The sequence below is a fragment of the Aedes aegypti genome, chromosome 2 (assembly GCF_002204515.2).
Source record: "Aedes aegypti strain LVP_AGWG chromosome 2, AaegL5.0 Primary Assembly, whole genome shotgun sequence".
Taxonomy (NCBI): Eukaryota; Metazoa; Arthropoda; class Insecta; order Diptera; family Culicidae; genus Aedes; species Aedes aegypti.
In genome coordinates this window covers 229,912,913-229,934,215 of record NC_035108.1, presented here as the reverse complement: position 1 = coordinate 229,934,215, position 21,303 = coordinate 229,912,913, and the positions used below count along the sequence as shown (strand labels likewise).

At 36.5% G+C, this 21,303-nt stretch overlaps 1 protein-coding gene across 6 annotated transcripts in view; it reads right to left on the bottom strand.

Annotated features, from left to right (window-relative positions):
• LOC5569990 (inactivation-no-after-potential D protein) overlaps positions 1-21,303 on the bottom strand; it is a 298,943-nt gene that overhangs the window by 235,672 nt on the left and 41,968 nt on the right. For 4 of the 6 annotated variants that reach the window (XM_021844310.1, XM_021844309.1, XM_021844306.1 and 1 more), the window contains exon 3: positions 19,051-19,094. The exons of 1 other annotated variant lie outside the window; for it this stretch is intronic. In XM_021844310.1, the coding sequence (XP_021700002.1) occupies positions 19,051-19,094 (44 nt within the window). Of the gene's footprint in view, positions 1-19,050; positions 19,176-21,303 lie in introns of those variants that run through there. One more of the 6 variants, XM_021844311.1, reaches the window with a different exon arrangement.

The following is a 21,303-nucleotide window of genomic DNA, read 5'->3' as shown; positions in this document are numbered from 1 at the left end:
AATATGGTTCTTGGTTTGGTATGGATGGATGTATGTCATAGTTTTCAACAACACAAGTAAAATTGGAGACAAATGATGTTTATCATCACCATGCATGTTGAAATCCATCTCAAGTAACCACAAGCATTCAGGTATATCCGTATTTTAACTTTAATTCAACGAGTGCAATGCATCATTGCTTTTATTCTACAATATGCGTGCAATAATGCTTTAATTCTATTTTATGAATGCAATGTAGCATTGCTTTATTGTAGCAATGAAATGTGCATTAATGGGTGAAATAAGGTCACCGCTCAATGCTTCATTGCATCATCTTTCTCAATGCTTCATAGCCACAAAAACAGCAAGACTTCAATAATGCTGTATTTATCGTCAATCCTTCTCTCATTCTGGCAAATAGACTATATAAATACCTAAATATCCCTTATGAAAACTCGGCACAAGAAATCTGGTTGAAATTCGTAGGTTTGACTAGAATTTGAAAACAAAAAAAAAATGCAATAACCTGGAATTGAAACAAAAACCTTACGATTGATAGGCCCGTGCGTACACCACACGCCTATCGATGACTCAATGTGGCGAGATGCTAAAACGATACATAAAGCGTGCAAATGAGCAGCTGTTTTAGCCCCACACAATGAAAATAAAACAAAATCTCAACAGCAAAAAAATCGACAGCCGCGGTAACACGTAAGTGCAACAGTCGTGTCCACCAACTTATTGCGCACTTCACCCCAAATTGGACTATTGCAAAATTTGAAGAGTACAGAAAAAATGTGAAAAGTGCACGCTTGCAACGGATCATCTCAACGTATTTGATGCACTTTTTCCTTGAACCACAAGGAATAAGTGCACTTAAAACATCATCATGATTCGATGCAATCCTGAGCTGCTATCACACTTTGAAGGAGCTTACACATTTGTGACGGTCTAACTTGGAGTGAAATCGACAATATTTACCACTGGCAACGAAATTTCGCTGCTTGAAGTTGAACAATTTTCCCGGCCAAGACATGCATCATTCATGGTCCGGAGGATAGGCGCGGCTGAGTCATCGAAAACATCTCTCAATTAGTTTAGGTTCGAATCCCGGCAAAGGAATTAAGCAAAATACACATAGGAATTCATACTCAAAACAAAGACAGACAAAATCAACGCAGACACCCAACGGTCAAATATTTTCGTGTTTCTATTTTTGATCTCAAAATATTTTTTTCCTTCATGCATTAAATACACTTTAGCTAAAGCTTTTATACGGTACAGCCAGTAACTATACTTTAGCAATTGCCATCATAGAGCTAGGAAATGTAGCCGCATTTAAACTGTAATACAGCGGGAATTCGCTGGTTGGAACACGACTGCCTTCCATCTAGCGAATCCGACCCGTTAGTTGGAACGACTGACGGCTGGTGAAAATGCTCCAGACTAACGCATCTAGAGAGCAAAACGTCACGAAACGCACATATACATACACATTTGTTCTATATATGGAGACTTCAATGCGACGGTACTCAGACGTCAAAGTCAGTTGACATATTATCTTGACATTCGAGTGCTTTTTAGTTGGAATATTTTCCAACCAGCGAACATCCAACCATCGAGTCATTCCATGTAGCGGACCCCCAACGAGCGAATCCCCACTGTAGTGCCCTTTTCCACTTTAATACTGCTTTATGAGACATATAATGCGGTATGACTTTATATGCCATATTCTATAGTAGCATATAAAGTGATATTAATGCAACTATATACAGCTGTACGGTTACTTGGGATGTCACAAGTGTATAATATACACTGTATATGTACTATGATTGGGAAGGATTCGTATGTATTGAATCAAGGTCCTCACGTGCTCATACAAGGTCTAATGATCGAAGAAAACCATGAATTTGCTCTGCCAAAGCACACCAAGTTGCTCCCATTTGGTGACCTTTGCTGATCAAGTTCACAGTTCTATGCGTGAAGTGTTCACCAGGAATGACCATCATTTCAGCTGTACATTAACCTGCTGATAGGGTTTCAATGCTAGTAATGGACCCCTTAGTAGCTGAAATTCATTCTCGACACTTTTTCGCAATGATATCTCAGACGGATATACGTTTTGTGGAGTCTAACAACAAATTCAATGTCTTTACTTCATAGTACGCCTATGAAACTTACAAAATCATTCGATTTTTCCAGCGAAATAAACATTTAGAAAACGGTTGTCCAAATGCCTATTATGGACCCTCTCGGACCCATAACCGGCATCGACTCCCTATTTTACTGCAATATGAAAATAACCACATAATCGAAAAGGATAGAACAACAGAAAAAAAAGTTACATCGGGATTCGAACTCGGGCCTTCTGAGTGGTAATCTAGTGAGCTACCACTAGGTCATCTTCACTTCTTGAATGAATGGTGATTTTTTTTTTTTTTTTTTTTTTTGTCGGTAGCGATAGGGGTAGTACTGGCACTCTTAATCTGCTCTAAGCTCCTTCCCAGCATTTGCTTTTATAAGCCTCTATTGCGTTCATCACACAGACGTTCCTAAGCAATGTTGCTCAAATGGTCACTGTGTACGCTAGCAGCAATCAGCCCTTGCCGTAGTTTTGCAGTCTAATAGTTTAGACTACTATCAAACTATGATAAGGCCTGAAATGCTACTAGAGTGGTTAAAGTGAAGAACGAAATAGTTTTATTAAAAGGTCCTCATTCCCCATTTCATTTCATCACTCACTATCGTCACTTTTATTTTCGACACTATCACGTATATCACCGATTATCACTCATCAACTTTCGTAATACACTTCAGATATACTTTCCATTATATCAGTTTTCACAGCACACCATTTTCATATAAATTCATTGTTATTACCATTTACCTTCTGTTATCATTATTGTGCTCTGCGAGATAAATCCACGTAATGCGATTATCTGAAAATGTCGATATACCGTCGCAGTGATAATGAAAATCACCAAATGTTTCAGATTTAGCAAATTTGAAACATTTGCGTCCTTGAAGAACGAAAAAATCCAAGCCTACTTGAATTTTGACGTTGCGTTTGACTTGCGCGCATATCTTCTGCGCGTTACCGCCGCCGCTGGATGTGGATTTAATATAAGCGCCGCAATACTAAGTAATTAAAAGATAATCAATTGAAATTTTTCATTATTGTTGTTGCTGTAGAGTCACTACTATTCAAACTACGATTTATCACTACGATCAAGAAAGTTACAGTTAAAAAATCACTTCGATCCATTCTTCTGCACTCGCTGTCATTATTAACATTTTTATCATGCACGTTTGAAGAACTAGGCAATAAAGTTTATATTCAGAGAAATGATTGCACAATGTATTATGGCCATTATTAAAATAGTAGAGTTCACATCATTATTATTATATTTTTAACAAAACTATCAGAATCACTTCCACTTTCATTTTCAAATTTTCATCACCATAGATTTTATTATAAAATCACTATTAGCACCTTCACAATCACTAAATTTAATAACGACGAGTGTAACGCACAGTTCCATCAAACACCCATTCTTATGTTGCATTATAAAACGATTGATCACACGTTGGCTTCGAAACTTAACCACCATTGCTGATTAGTACAAAGGATGCTACAGCTCGTGTAAACGAACTGAAACATCAACAACCAGCACTGGTTTATAAGTAACTAATGAGCCCTGGCGGTCCCTCCGTTCGAAGAGGACCTGATAATATGCCGAAACGTATTAACAGATCCTCCGCCTGAATGCAGCCGTGTCATGAAAAATCATGAACCGTTGGAGGTGTGCCAAAGTATTGGGAAGGTGATATGTTTCACAGACGGGTATTATTATGGTGCACCTTCTACTTTGGCACCGTCAAACCCTGTGATCGTTGCCACTTCACTTCTTGAATGAATGGTCATATACTTAAAACAAGTAATGTGCACTCTGTGACGGGGTTTGATGGCGATAATGCAATTTTCTGAACAACTAAAGCGCACCAAGTCCAGATTAAATTAATTCATTATTTCATTACGGTTCCTGTGTTGTTTGATTATCATATTATAAAACAAGCATATGCAACTATTTATTGCAGGTCAATGCCTTCACTTCATGTTAAAATGTGATTTTCTGATAAACAGTACTTAGTGCGGTGTGGCTGGATAAAATTTCAAAGAAAATAGATCAACGCCATCGAAATAATATTTAATTTAAATTTGTCAATTGCTGCCCAATTTCACTGGCCTCTTTTTCTATGAGTTGCTTGGAATGGATAAATTGTAAGGAAATTGAATTGAATTTAAAAAAATAGTAAACAACTAGCTTTATATCTGAAACATGAATTCCCTCTGATGACATGCGTTGGTTTATGATTCGCTCTGACTGAACAAAATAACAGTTTTACGTGTTCTTCTAAGGAAAATTTGTGATCTAAGATTGTAATCTTAGAATTCTACCATAAAAATATTACCATACCATAAAAAATATTATATATAAAATAAAAAATATTCTACCATAAAATATAAAATCTTTCTACCATAAAAATATCTAGTAATTTGAATAGTCCTTTGTAAAGGACTATTCAAATTACTAGATATTTTTATGGTAGAAAGAAAATGAGAATTTGAGTCCTCCGGTGTAAAAAAAAACATAATTTGGGAAAAAATGGCACTTGGTGCGGTTTAGCAGAACCCGGATCAAATCTTCTTTTCAGAGTTCAAGAAACATATTTGTTCCTTGACTATCTCTGATCGATGTTTTCCTTTCAAGCCCCTTTGAGAAGTATTTTTGAAAAACAAATCACTTTTTCTTTTCCAATTTTTTGTTTAAATAACTAAATAAATATAATGAATTTGTTTTACAGAACATATTTCCTATTGAATGGCGCTTAATTAAACAATTTAGCATTAATAAACCTGGTAAAGATCCATAATTAGTTGATAATAGAAGACCATATTTGGGAACTTGTAATCAGAAGAAACAGTGTGTTTGTTTAACAAATTGAGACATTAATTTGAGAAAAATACGCATCCTAGTTTTCGGTGCTTATTTTTATAAAATTTATTAACAAGAGATATTACTTCTACAAATTCTAATGGAACATATTTTGTCCAATTTGCGGATCATAAAGTAATTTCTGTTAGAGGAAAGAATCGAGAAGTTATTCACAATTTTGCAGTGTTCTTTGGATCATATTCATTCATGGGCTCATAATAATGGATTAACCTTTCCAGTTAAAAAAAAAACAAATTTGTTTTATTTTCCCGAAAACTTTCTCCCATTGACATCAGTTTATATATCAATAATCTTTTAATTGAACAATAATTTGATTATAAATACCTTGACATATGGTTTGATTCAAAATTGAAGGGGATTCATCCTATTAAATATATCAAAATAATTTGTTTTGATAGAACTAATTTTTCTTCTTACGATTACTGGTATTTGGTGGGGTGCTCATCCTCATGATATGATAACACTTCACAAAACAACAATTTTTTAGTAATTAAATATGGTTGTTTTACCTTTTCAAGTGCTGTTCAAACACATTTTTCAAAACATGGAAAAATACAAATCTACTTATCCACAAACTTGAAAATCTGTAGAAGTTTTGGCTGGCATAATTCCACTTAAAAATAGATTTCATGAGCTAAATTTTTAGTACAATGTTTTTCAAATAATCATCCAATAATAGTTATTTATGCAACAAGTTGCAAGATGATGATTTTTTCAGCACGAGTTGTACATTTATCCAACGAGGCTCGCCGAGTTGGATAAATACAACGAGTGCTGAAAAAATCGAATTTGCAACTAGTTGCATACAACTTTTTTTTTTGCTATTTCGAAAAATGCCGTTTCAGCTGAACTCTAAAAGTACAGACAAACACTTCAAGAGAACCCACATGGGAATACTTCCATGCGTAGTAGCAATTCAGTATTTTCAATCACGTAGGCTGTGATACAGTAGTACCAATGAATGTCACAAATTTTCTCGCCCCCATCGGCATCATGCTGGACGATCCTATCCCAAATCCGGCTCGTCAGCATTTGTAGGAACGAGATAGATACCGAGATACCTAACTTCGGAATTCGTGCATTTGATTCGCATCCGGATGCGCTTGAATGCGCCCTGCTCCCGAAGTGGGGTATCTTGCATGGATTCCGAGGAAAATACAACTTCGATGAAATGCATTTTCTAACAATTATCAGATGCAAATGTGCTTATTCTGCGCGGCATGTGAGGCGAAACAACTCGAATGAGGTGACAACTGTCGACTCGCTCCCATTTGATTAACATTAGTCGCCTCACGTCGCCCGAGGTGAGAACGATTCGTCTCGACATGCCGCGCAGACTATGCACGAATGGCATGGGTTATTCGATTGACGCCTACCAAAACAGTACTGAAAAGTGCTACTTTTCAGCACCGAAAAGAGTGCTGAAAAGCAGCACTTTTCAGCACTGTTTCCTTCGGTAGGAAAAGTAGGCCGTTATGTTGATCAATTTCTCAATAAAAAGTTGATTGATTTGCAACGGAATTGCAAAAACAATATTTTGATTTTTTTATTTGAAACCAATCCTCCTTGTGGACATTTAAGTTTTTTCACATATTGTAACACTGCAAATTTCATTCCATCTAACAATGGTTTTTAATATCATAATATATAAATGTTCATGCATTTTGCCCATGTAAATATAAGGATAACTCGATATGCATAACTGAAACATATTCCTCATCATTTATTGCGCAGTTCCCACCTTACTGGACCCCGCACTTCATAAGTGCGAGTGGGTTCATAACTTTTTGCGGGTGAGGGGCAAGAAAAGGCAATGAATCGGTTTCGCATCAATGAAAATTGTTTACGTTTTACCAAAACCATGTGCTTTCAGCAGGGTTGCTAGCCTGTTTATTTCACTTGTTTTACAAAAAAAAACTTGTTTGTAAATCATTTGTGAAAGTATTTCTGCAACTTATAATAAGCTTGTTCGACTATAATCAATTGTTGTAATTATGCAGTCAACTAATAATCTGCATTTGGATACAAAAGCTCCGTTATTTGTCTCATAAATGTACACGTGAAGGACTTTGGGTATGGATCCATTTGCATGGAAAAATATTTGGAGCCACTGTTTGGTGACCTTCGAAGTGCGATACACAACTTTCTCAATAATCCATCTATCAAAGCAAATCACAATACATTTTCATTTTTCTGATATCGTATTCAAACGTTAATTCATTGAGGCTCATCCAGAGCAAATTTATTTACAGATAAATTTAAATAACAATACTGCAGGGTTTGGGGTGTATAGTATACATTTGGCTCGTATCTTAAAATTGAAATTCCCTAGCTTTGTTTTCATAGCTGAATTGACTGCTTTGTATTTTACGTGTATTTTGATTAAATCGTGCATTCTTAATCTATATTTCATATGTTCTGTCAGTTTGAGCTGTCTTGAGCTTGAGCATGACTTAGATTGGCCGCCCGTGGTTGCTACTTCATTATCACCAGATCAGCTGCACCAACCAGATGACTGCTTGAAACTAACAGACACCCTCAGTGTATAAATGCTGGTGATTTTCTTTTTCTAGGCGATAATGACGTCAGCATCGTCAGAATGCAGACCAATGAGGAGAAGGAATTGATGATGCATTAAACTGGCTCCCACAGTAGACCGTATATACCACTGCGCTTACGTCAGTTCGTGCGGGAAGGTGTAGGGCTGGTATAATTTTTATGGTAGAGAGGCTTGCTGTTTGGTTAGCAGACTGCCTATGAATCAGGCGTAAGGAAAGACGTGCTATATAATAATGGAAGAATGGAAGCGTAGGGAAACGGTTTTTATTTGTCCGTCCCGGATTCTAGCAAATGCTGTGATTGATCAACTGAGATATATTAATTAAGAGTGGAAGACAGCAAAAGCGGTAGCCATTGGACCACCAACCCGGTCTTTAACCGTGCAGGGAGAACAAAATATAGTGTTCGTAATCATTTTTCCGGTCAAGTAAACTATATTCTAAGGTTAATCTAGAGATAACTATAAATATAGTTGATTAGACAGTACTCATTTTTAAGATTTTGTGCTAACGTCGCGTCTTGTGAGTGATTAGACAGTATATTGTTAAAAACAACTATACCGTATAGTTGTTAACAACTATATTTTTTTATTGATTTTACATACGTCAAACGTCAAAATATAATTTAGTTGACTCAAAGTAAATTTAATTGAGTTTATAATATGTTGCAATATTTACTCAGCATTTTGTTCTGCTTTATCAACATATCTGAAAATATTCGCTGCTGCTTTATCGATCTAAAAATAACATTGCAACAATCAAAATAAAGTGCGCGTTGGCATACTTAACACGTGGTCCCCTGAGTGAGAGGTGGTCATCTTATCAACTACACTAATCCTTACAAGTTGAAAGTAAGTATATTTGTGAGCATGAATTGAAGTCTAGGGATGTGAATGTTTTCGGATAGTGGTAATTATCTAAGTTATAATTGATATAGGTACAAGTGGAAAGCTGAATCAATGAAGTGTGTGTATTTGATTTGACGTTAATTTAGTGTTGGAGTAAGTTAATTTTACTTCGAAACAACTAACTGTGCGTAAGTAAAAGTAATTAACGAGATAATAATCTCAACATAAAGAAATTCTCCTGCGTGTGATCATATTTAATTACACACTTAAGCCTAATCTCTTAGAAACGCCATTTAATGCCTCAATCTCTTAGAAATGAAGTGGGCCATATTACACCGAGACACAATAACGTGTCTCAAAATGATTTCTTATACTCTCAAGTGTTTTTTTTTTTTACGAAATTGCAAAATAATACACACGACGATACATTTTCAACAATTCACAGTAGCATTAACACTTCAGTTGTTGCGCTGTTGTATTTTGTACAACACCGCTGAAAAATCCTCGCTTTTTGTTCACAACAGCAGCGCGGTGGTTCTGACGGTGGCAAACCGGTGGAATTCAGCTCCGTTTTTGTTATTCATAGTCGTATTCCCATAAATTAAACCTTATTTCACCAAAAAAAAAATCAAGTCTATGGTGGGGATCCAAAAACATTCTTGAAAGTGTGTCGTCCATATCTAGCTGTTCTTTAAGTTTATTTTCGTGATTAATCAAATATATTTTCATGCTATTCGACCCATTACAATGTAAATAAGTTGAAACAAACTGCAGTTGAGGGGTAACTCATAAATTGCGACATAAAGAATACAAATTTCAGAGGCGAACAGGGATGAAAAGTGGCGAACACTTCTTCAGAACTAGAACAAAAACAAAACCAAACGCTCCCGAGCGTCAGAGTACTGGTTTACTCGAATCTGTCGGCTCCCGAGTAACTGAAGCTAAAAGTGATTCGCGAACGTGCTCGGAGCTTCTCAGAGTCATATTGTGCTTCTGGGAAAAAAGCTGCTTCCCCTCTGAGATTTATGGTTTTCAAAGGCTTTTGACTACAAACTAGTAGTTTACTGTAGAAATGATGGTTATACAATTAATTTGTCTGTCAAAACCAGGGACGAAAAAAATCATGCTCACTATACTCAATTCACTGAATTTATGCCACCATCAAAGTAACCGCACCACCACCAATATGATTATACCAATGAAGATGGCACAAAAGTAGATGGGCAAAACAAACAACGATGCCCGTATGTCGTTGGTGTTTTTGATTATCAGAAGCAGAAGAGTGTCAGTTTTAGCAAATTGATTATCAATGAGGTTCAAATTAATTAAAAAATATGCTTCTATACGGGTAATGAAGCATCCGATGCACGGAATGGATTATATTGACGCGTCTCTAGTGTGTCTCGTGCAAAAATTACAACTTCCCGAAGCGGAATGTAAAAAAGTCAAGCTCATTAGAATGAATATCATTTTTTGTTTTCGATTATCAAAAAGCGTTTGAGTAGCAGCAGGCTAAAAGGAAAATGATAATCTTGGGCAAGCGCTTTGCCAATCTTTGTTGTGTTGTCAAGGTGAGGATAAAAACAAATAAAAATCAACGAAGATTCTACCCAGCAAGTATCAATGTAGGCGAGGGTAGATTGAGTATTTTCGTCCCTGGTCAAAACCATAATAAATCACACCTTGCTCGGTTACTCGCGAGTAAACGCTCCCGAGCTTGTTGCTACTACTTTTGACATGTTCTCCCGAGCAGACGGGTGCGGACTTACTCACACCTAGCCATTTCCCGAGTCTGTGATGTTTGTTATGGGTTGGTATGCACTCGTGAGCTGCTTCGTGATGCGAACTAGTATACTATCCCACGTATTTTTAACGCAAAGTACCAGAATGTCGATTCCTACAGGAGATATTTCACTGATGGGTCCCGTATAAATGGATCCACTGGCTTCGGTGTCTTCAATGAAAACTCTTCCGCCTTCCGAAAACTTCAGGAACCTTGCACGGTTTATGTTGCTGAGCTGGCAGCAATCAACTTCGCTTTGGGGATGATCTCAAACATGCCCGCAGATTACTTCTTCATCTTCTCAGATAGTCTCAGTTCGATTGAGGCACTCCGATCAATGAAACCTGTAAAGCATGCATCTTACTTTCTTACAAAAATAAGAGAGCAGATGAGTGCTCTGGTCGAAAGGTCATATAAAATTACCTTTGTATGGGTCCCCTCACATTGCTTAATATATTGCAATGAGAAAGCGGACTCTCTCACAAAGGTGGGCGCTGAGGAAGGTGAGATTTATGATAGACGAATTTCACACGATGATTTTTTTCATTTAGTACGCAAAGTTCTCTACATGGTTGGCAAAGCGATTGGCTATATGGCCAACTGGGACGGTGGTTACATTCCATAATTCCTAGAGCTTCCTTGCGAGCCTGGTGGAAAGGTTTGGACGTAAGTCGAGATTTCATTCGCGTGATGTCAAGACTTATGTCCAACCATTACTCGCTAGATGCACATCTACGCAGGATTAACCTCGCACTGAGCAATATTTGTAATAGGTGTGGTTCCGGTTATGATGACGTCGACCACGTAGTTTGGCAGTGCCCGGATATGGACGCCTCCAGAGCGCAACTTTTGGATACCCTTGCGGCCCGAGGTAGACAACCCTGTTCCAGTTAGAGATGTGTTGGGCACCCGCGATTTCATTTATATGGTCGCAATTTACGATTTCCTTCGCTTGTCTTGTATAAAAGTTTAATTCTCTCGTGTTCTCTTCTCCAGTTTTTTTTCTGTGTTGTCCCTTTTGTGTTGGATTGAGGATCCTGGCCATCCGGCAGACGAATACCGGCAAGAAACTGGTACCAACGCCATGGCACGAAAATAGAGCTACCACGCTATACAGCGGGGATTCGCTGGTTGGAACACGACTGCCTTCCATCATCACGAAACGCACAATCACATATACAGTTGTTCTGTATATGAAGATTTCAATGCGACGTCAGTCAGTCAATGCGACGGTAGTCAGACGTCAAAGTTAGTTTGACATCTTCTCCTGACTTCGAGTGCTTTTTAGTTGGAATGTTTTTCAACCAGCGAACATCCAACCATCGAGTCATTCCATGTAGCGGACCCCCAACGAGCGAATCCCCACTGTACCTCCCGGATAGGCTGCAGAGAACCCTAAACCCAATCCTTACCATGTCCTTCCCTTTCAAAATTGTGAATTGTAAAGCGTTACACGCATTCGAGCCCCAAATAAACGAACTAGTTAAAAAAAATACAACAGTACTTTTCAGTGCTACAAAAACAGTACTTTTCAGTGCTAACATTAAAAACGGTACTTTTCAGTGCTCCTAAAGCAGTACTTTCCAGTACTATTTTTTTCTACTATTGATCCCTTTACAATCCTTGTTAGGAACCGTGCCTTCGATTTTTCGTTGGACCTGTTGGCGAAAGCTAGCGGTGGTAATCCTTCTTGGACACCGTCTTGGGAAAAAACCTCTCGAAGGTCACGTCTTCTTATTCACCAAACATGGTTGCAACAACAAACAAAAGGAAGGATGAATCTCTGAATTCACAACTTCCTTCCAAAAAAGTGGGATTTAAAACTGTCACTAAACGTGGCAAGAATGGAAGAAAGGGCGTTTCTCCGGAAGGCGAATTTTCTTCCAAGGGTGAAATGAATAATTGTATCAAAAGGAAATTTCCTTCACTTCCCTGGGCATAGAGTATAATTGTATCAAAAGGAAATTTCCTTCACTTCCCTGGGCATAGAGTATAATTGTACCTGCCATACGATATACGAATGCGAAAATGGCAACTTTGGCAAAGAAAGCTCTCAGTTAATAACTGTGGAAGTACTCATAAGAACAGCAAGCTGAGAAGGCTGCTCTGTCCCAGTGGGGACGTTAATGCCAAGAAGAAGAATTTGAAACCTGGATCCAAACTCAAAAGAGATCCTAACTTTTTTATTTATCGTAATGATCGACTTGATGGGGCATATGGGGGAATCACAATCATCATTCATAGGCGTATAACTGTTTTCGTCATTTGAAACTAAAGTTTTAGAAACTTTAAGTGTTTATGTTGAAACACAGTTTGGTAAATATACTTTCATAGCTGCATATTTGCTTTTTCAGTGCTCTGGACAACAAGTTAATTTGCTACAAACTGACTTGCAAAAATTGACTCGCAATAAGTCATTTTTTTTGTCATTGGTGACTTCAATGCCAAACATCGGTCATGGAATAATTCTCAAAGTAATTCCAACGGCAGAATTTTATTTGATGAGTGCTCTTCAGGATATTTCTCAATTCAATACCCTGATAGCCCTACGTGTTTTTCCTCCTCTAGAAATCCATCTACGATTGATTTGGTCTTTACCGACTCTAGTCATCTTTGTAGCCAATTAGTTACTCATGCTGATTTTGATTCTGATCATGTCCCTGTTACGTTTCAAATATCCCATGACGCAATTCTCAAGCATATCAGCTCCACTTTCAATTATTTTCGAACCGACTGGAATATATATGAAACATATATTGACTCTAATCTTGATGTGAACATTTCTTTACAAACAAAACTTGATATTGACAATGCTCTTGAAACTTTAACAAATTCCATTGTTGAAGCCAGGAGCATTGCAATTCCAAAATGTGATGTACAATTTAAATCCGTGATTATAGACGATGATCTTAAACTCTTGATCCGTATTAAAAACGTGCGGAGAAGGCAATTTCAACGCACTCGCGATCCTGCCATGAAAATTATTTGGCAGGATTTGCAGAAAGAAATCATAAAACGTTTTTCACAATTAAGAAACCAAAATTTTGTTGAAACATTGGAACAAATGTCAAATAAAATAATTAATAATTTCAGACAAAAATCGTTACAATCTTCTATTGAAACGATTAATGCGTTATATATTTAGGTTAAGTTAGGTTAAGTAGATTAAAAACGTGTTTTTTGTCTCTTATAAGCAGGTGACTCACCTGTAAACAATCTGAACTGCTACGGCAAATGAGATGTAATATATTAACAAAATATTAATTAAATCTTAAATTTGTTTTACCAAATTAGGATGATAGTGTTGTTTAACACAGAACACCTAGATATAAGAAATGAATGTAATGTTTGGAATGATACTAATAAAGAAAAAAAATTGATATAGGTACAAGTGGATAGCTGAATCAATGAAGTGTGTGTATTTGCTTTGACATTAATTTAGTGTTGGCGTAAGTTAGTTTTACTTCGAAACAACTATTTGTGAGTAGGTAAAAGTAATTACCGGGATAGTAATCTCAACATAAAGAAATTCTTCTACGTGTTTAGGTGATTTCCGAAGTAATAAGTTTCCAGGCGAATACGTCTCATTTAGTTCTTCAACTTTGTCAAAGACACTAACTTTGTAGCCAATCACTGGACTGAGATATGAAAAAAATAAAATATTTGACCACTAGCGCCACCTTGTGAATGTTTTCCGAATTAATAAAGTTTTAGGCGAATAGGATTCATTTAGTTGTTCATCATTGTCCAAGACACCAACTTTGTATTCAATCACTTGACTGAAATATTAGCAAATGAAATCTTTACTCACTAGCGCCATCTTTTGAGTGTTTTCCGAATCAATAAAGTATTAGGCGAATAGGTCTCATTTAGTTGATCAACTTTGTCGAAGACACCAATTCTGAATCTAATAACTGGACTGAGATACAAGAAAATAAAATCTCTGCTCACTAGCGCCATCTAGTGAGTGTTTTCCGAAGTAATAAGTTTTCGGGTGACTACCCAAGTTACCATGGAGCATTATATCATTGCTTATATAAAGCAGCTGCATTGCCGTAAGCCAACCATTAAAGTAGTTTAAAAGTGGAAAAAGGACCTGATATAGTCGAACTAATACAAGAATGTTTATAAAGCAACCATGCAATTTATAAAGTAATATTAGTGCATTGATACATTTGTAATGTAGCGTTAATGCTCTATTGCTTGACAGCTCTTGTAATTTGTCGAATAAAAGCAATGTCGCAACAGTATTGTTGATATGCAATAGAATACGTGCAATGTTATAATGCTTGGTGTTACTTGGGTAGATCTCATTCAGTTAAACACATTTGTCGTAGAAACATCACTGAACTGAGATATAAACAATCAAAATGTTCGACCACTTACGCTATATTTTGAGTGTTTCCCGAACTAATTAAGTTTTAGGCGAATAGGTCTCATTTAGTTTATCAACTTTATCGCCAATAAGAGACGAACCAGCCAAGGGCTGAAAGTCTCGATAATAAAGACAATTCATTCATTCATTCATTATCGCCAATTCTGTATCTCATAACTGGACTAAGATATAAGCAAATAAAGTTTTGGCTCACTAGCGCCATCTTGAGAGTGTTTTCCGAATTTATAAGGTTCTATGCGAATAGTTCAAAGTTGTTCAACTTTGTCGAAGACCCCAATTTTGTATATCATAACTGGACTGAGGTACAAGCGAATAAAATCTCTGCTCACTAGCGCCATCTTGTGAGTGTTTTCCGAACTAATATAGTTCTAGGCAGATAGATACCATTTAGTTGATCCACTTTGTCAAAGACACCAATTTTGTATCTCATCGTTGAACTGAGATATATACGAAGCAAATATTCGTACGCCGGAAAGTTGTTTCATATGTTGCCTATATATGCGACATTTGTTGGCGTCTGTGCGCCACCTGGTGAGTTAATGCAGAATTAAAATAGTTACCAAGTGGCAGCCAGCAGTCTTGTGATCAACTTTGCAGAAGACAGTTTTCTCCTTAACCTCTTTATTTTCAAGATATTTGCACTACAAGTACTGTCCTATTTATAGGGCGCTGGGCGGATATGGGTTAAAGTGTGGTCGATGGAAAATTTAACAGTGTTACGTCTTTCTGTTTGTGGGCAAAGGTTGAAATTAATCTCTCTGCATCTTTGATAGGGGCGGTCCATTAATTAGGTAAGACAATTTTCGGGCTTTTTCAACCTCCCTCCTCTTCCCCCTATGGTAAGATTTTTTTGTATGAAAATTAAAAATAAATTGTTTGGCACGTAATAAATCTCAGAAACACTTACGTAGTTAATGAACGGCCCCATAGCATGTTCAATAACGAGAATCTCTTTCACATGCGAAAGAAAAGTATTTTTACTCACTGGCATTATCGTTCCCTTTCGTTGAGGTACATCACACACCCTGTATTGGAGATGTCTATGGGTAAGAATTGTAGAGGTTTAGCGAGTGAGATTGTAAATATGTTGATACCCAGCCATGGAATAAAAGAGAAGTACTGGCTGGCTAGCGGTATCAGTTAGTAGCCTGCGGTTGGATCAGGAGCCTTGTTTTGTTTACTATTTTCAACAGCTTCTTGTTTTTGCGCCTCCAATTTAGATTACGGTGCAGCATCAATATCCGGACGCTTAAGAGTCGTGTAGTGTCGTGTCCTTAAACCTGGACACATGAATCGATATGCCGGACACTTATGCATAAAAATCCGGACAGCTTTAATGAAATTGATCAAAACTAAACGGAACTCATTCAATCAACTTTGTACACTATGGTAAATGACTTTTCTGAGAACGTAGTACTTGCATTTGCCATATAATATACTATAAAACCATAATTTTATATGTAATTTGGGTTTTTTTACCTCCTTTGCTCGCTTGCGGTTTGATTCGAAAACTTTGTTGTACAGCTACTGAAATAATTATGTTTTTGATCCGTTTTTCTGTGCAGAACACTTGGCTTATCACTGAATATATTTATTTTCAGCTTTAACTTTCAATTTTCGTTTACACTGCAAATGTATGACATCATAATTCTATGTCCGGCTATAGAAACACTGGCTCACAAAGCCAACAACATCTTTTTGCTCTTGAAACATTCAAGTTACACATAAAATCACATATTTCACCCATTAAACGTTACAATCTATCATCACATTCACCATTTTGAACAAAACAACTAGAAAAACTGACAGTTATCCACACTCGCGAATGAACCGGTAAGCCTGCTCAAAACTAAACAGCTAAAATTTGTACGACGCAGGAATAGTGCCAAACTGAAGTAGTGAATTTTATATTTTTAATATATTTTGCAAAGCTTACTGGATTGCAGATTATAGGTAAATAATGAAATTAGATTAAATCTGAGCATACGTGAAAGTATAACCAGATTATTGTGGATTTTCTACATAAAATTCATGAATATTGATTGAGTGTGCGGATATTGATGCCGTTCGGATTTTGATTCATCACGGTATCTCATATACGTCCCTGCCCCCCTAAGCCTGAAAACTGCCTACTTTGGAAACTACTGTCTTATAGGCAACCCGAATCGATGCAACGTGGCAATATCCTATCAATTTTCAACGTCGTTTCGAACCTAGTGTCGTTCAATGGAGCCTCTTGGCCCAATGTATAAACGAAAAAAAAAAAAAAACTAATGCGAAAGTCTGTGAAAAAGAAACGCATAAAACACATACTTTTTCCCTCGAGACGAATGACTGTGTATTTGAAACCTCTCTAATTAATCACCCTCATTCTTGTTTACGGCGGATCCATCTTTCGATCGAATCCTATTCGTTCGAACCCACGTCACATTTGATTTTGCCGGCAAAACGATTTTCGATCGAAAAAGCATTCGAACGTAAACAAGAATAGAGGTGAATATTAGTAATAAATTAATAAATTAGTAATAAATAAGATTGGTTTTATTTTAAGTTTTCTGCTTGCATACAAAACTAAACTTTAAATAAGACGTTTTATATACACATACATGTTTTCAAAATTTCATCCATAATTTATCCATCTTTATTACGCGTAATGAGTTAATTAATTTAATAACCATACGAATTGCTGGGACTTTCCTTAGCCAAATGGTTAGAATCCACGGCTACAAAGCAAAGCCATGCTGAAGATGTCTGGGTTCGATTCTCGATCGGTCCGGGATCCTTTCGTAATGGAAATTTCCTCGACTTCCCTGGGCATAGAGATATACTCGTACCACACGATATGCGAATGCGAAAATGGTCAATTGGCAAAGAAAACTCTGTAGAAGTGCTCATTGAACACTAAGCTGAGAAGCAGGCTCAGTCCAGTGAGGATGTAATGCCAAGAATTGGACGGATTGGAATACCGAACATCTCAATATATGTTTAAATATAAATAATACGTTGTTATTTGCCTCTTTCGAGACATTTGTTATTTTGATGTTTTGTTACAATGTTAAAGGTGTAATCCAAGATATCTACCGAGGTTCAAAAATGAAATAGAAATTCGAAAAATATCGCATTCGGGTAAGTGATGTATTTGAACAAATGATACTCGGGTAAATGTTGCTTGGATATTTTTTATCCGGGTATTGATTATAGAATAGTAAACTTATACACTTTTAGAAATATTCAAAATTCGATCGTAGCAATAGATTGTTGTATACTAATACAGTATGGCCCATAAAAAAATGCGAAAATTGTTTGAATGTGAATTTTGCATACACAAGCATTATTTTTGTTATTGAATGTAATATCTGATTGATGTAGTATATTCTAAGGATATTTTGTTATATGTATAGGAATATTTTTTACTAACCTGAATAATATACTAAAGCTAAAAAGTTGGATAGTTTTGTTCTTTGAAAGTCAGAAAAAGTGTTTGATCGTCGTATACTCTGTTGATAAACTTTCCAATTTCGTAAATCACACTTAATCGTTAAAAATATTAGTTTTCTTGGTATCATAGGATGGAATAAGTCTTAGAGAATGTGTTTTTCATTGTCACAATAAAATATTTGGTCAGGGTCATCGTTTAGAGGGCATTTGCATCCTATAGGTTTGATGTGCCTTTATTTTTTGTTTTAGCTGAATGAAAACCATATACAGATTTCCATAGGAGTTTTTTGAAAAAACAATTTGTTACTTTGATCAGATACAACTTAGATCAGTACTGGCGCATAGGTTTTTAGCCAAACAGAGCCGCTTATCGCACTTATATGAAGGATTAACCACAGCTTTCCAAATTGAGACGATTTTTCCAAAATATGTTCAAGTCTCCAACACACCAGGTGTAAATCCATTCTACTATTTGACATGGGCGTATGTTCAAGATAAAACCTGTGAGGATATCGCCCCATCGTTGACGATTTAAAAGCTTTCATAACAAAGTTATTGAGCTCGATGCCTGCATGATAAAATGTGAAGGTGTGCTTCCAATTCTTCTCTAGTAAGGATAAAGTAACAGATAAAAATCATATTCAAAGTGAAAAGTAGGGTTTAAACAGACCAAACAGTACATATAATAAATAACAATTTTGTTTAGTTTTCATTTTTCATATAAAAACTTTCATCAAACATGATATAAGGATTTTCGCAATTTTTTATGGGCCATACTGTATATTGATACAATCATCCAACAATAAACTCCTATTATTCACAAATAAATATGTGATATCTTACTTCAACAGCAGAACTGGTTATAATAAGTAACGAATTGGAGCCACGTGTTGTCATGCCATGTGACTATTTAAAATCTTGCGAAAATAATTATTTTGTGTTATATGATAATAATAACGATACAAAAATCATCAGTCAAAAATAAACAGCTTATTAAACTTATTTATTGACATAATTAATATTAGCTTACCACAAAGAACATCCTGGTTTTCTAAAGCCATCACTGTCATAGTGCTAGAAATAAAATTGAAACAAACCGTTATTAGAAAATGCACCGATTGTGTCAGGAGTGTGAACGAAACTGAAATGCTAAAACAAAAGAAATCCGCAAAACGAAGCACTCTCAAAATTCAATTAGTCACGTGGTTGATGATACCGATGTAAGCTCTAACGTAAACTCCTTGCACTGAAATAAATTGTATTTTTGATGTACAAAATCAATGTAATTTAAGATAACTCATTTATTAGTTAATTTGTTTTGTCATCGATGGCATTATTTTATAAGGTGAGCACAAGCGCAAAAGCAATACTTAAGTAATCTAATTGCAAGATATTCCTGGATGCCGACGATTTAAAAAATCGTCGCAGTGACTTAAAATCGTTTATGTGTCCTTTGCGCGATCATCAGGATCGATTGGTAATCAGGAATAATCACGCAGAAGACACCTAAACAATTTGAAGTAGCTGCGATGATCTACAAGCATTTAAGAAGATTTTAAGATCGCTGTTGCGATAAATAATCATGCAATGCAAAGCACGTGAGGCGTCGTTTGCCCAAGCCAACCTGTTCCTCAAGTTTTTTTTTTATATTTTTCATATTGCTTATTTAAATAATAAATTTGTTAATGGTATAGTACTAAATTCGGGTTTTCATCTCGAAGATTTATTATCAATAAGTTTGTGATTAACCAACTGCACTGAAGTTTTTTACACGGTTTTTTTTTTCCACGTTTTCTTTTAGAAGCAGCTCCACATTTTGCAACATATGTTGCCGTGTCCAAGAGTAGACAACAAAACTAATTTAATTGAAATGGATTGAAATACTAATTGATATATACATAAACAAAACGGGGTGATTTTACTCTTTGAACTGTTATTTAATTATGATGTGCAAAAATTGACTCGAATAAAGATTTATAGATTCAACCTTTCGGTCTCGAAGTGTACTTTCGCTCAATTAATTGACATATTTTTGATTATTTTTTCAAAACATTTTGTTGAAGTAATATTCACACACCGAGTGACACAGTGGTCTCGGAGTGTTTTATTGCGCAAATTATTTTTTTTTTTTTGTTATTTTTTTTCTTCTTAATATTGTTTTTTTTCTGTAAATATTTATATATATATTTTTTTTATTAGGAAATATTATTTTCTGTAAATATTTTTTTCCTCTATTATTATTATTATTATTTTTTTTTCGTTAATATTTTTTTTCTTTTTTTTTTTGTTATTATTATTTTTTTCTCTCGTTAATACCTTTTACACTATTAGGAATTTCTCGCCAAACTAGTTGTAGTACGTGAGTTGGTTTTTATTTAATTCCTTTGGCAATAGTGTGATTAAATTAGGTGAAGTTAATTCGCTCATTAGCGCTGTGTTGATCTTCCTTCGTGGTAAAGCAAAAATTGCTCCGCAATGGAACCAAATGATACTGGCGGGGGCACGCCGGAATATTTAGTCTCTTCTGACGATGAGTTAGTTTTGGGTCAGATGAATAAAATTCTAAAAACCCAACATTGTGAGGCCATGGAGACCATCGATGATGGTACTCCTTCTCCTCCCTTATCTCCTTCAGCTGGGCCTCCAGTACACTCAGGTACTGCATTGTCAGGAGATGTTACGGTTAATCTCTCTGTTCATGACTCACCGCATTCGTCTCAAAAGCAAACGGTCACTAATTCTGGTCTGCTCGGCAGTTCAAGCCAATCCAATGCGTTCTCCCCCTCTGGTTCCTCATCGAACCCGGCACCCCCCCGCCATAAAGCTTACCCACCCGGATCTAAGGGTCCCTTTCTGGTTTTCTTTCGGCCCAAAGCGAATGGAAAACCGTTGAACAAACTCCAAATTGAAAGGGATCTGGCAAAATCGTTTCGAGGTATCCTCGAGATAGATTCACCCAGCCGTGATAAGTTGCGTGTCACAGTCAGTGATCGCGACCAGGCGAACAGAATTGCTGCCTTTGAGCTCTTTTTGATGGAGTACAGAGTCTACATTCCCAGTCGCGAGGTCGAGTGTTACGGAGTGGTCACGGAGCACAATTTGACTCGCGCAGACATCATGTCGGGAGCTGGTGGGTTTAAAAATCGTGCCGTTCCGCTGGCTCCTGTTCTTGATGTCAATCAAATGAACAAAGTGTTGCCTGATGGCTCAAAACAGCCGTCAAATTCGTTCCGTGTAACCTTCTCCGGTTCGGCCTTACCAAGCGTCCTCGTGATTGGGCGTC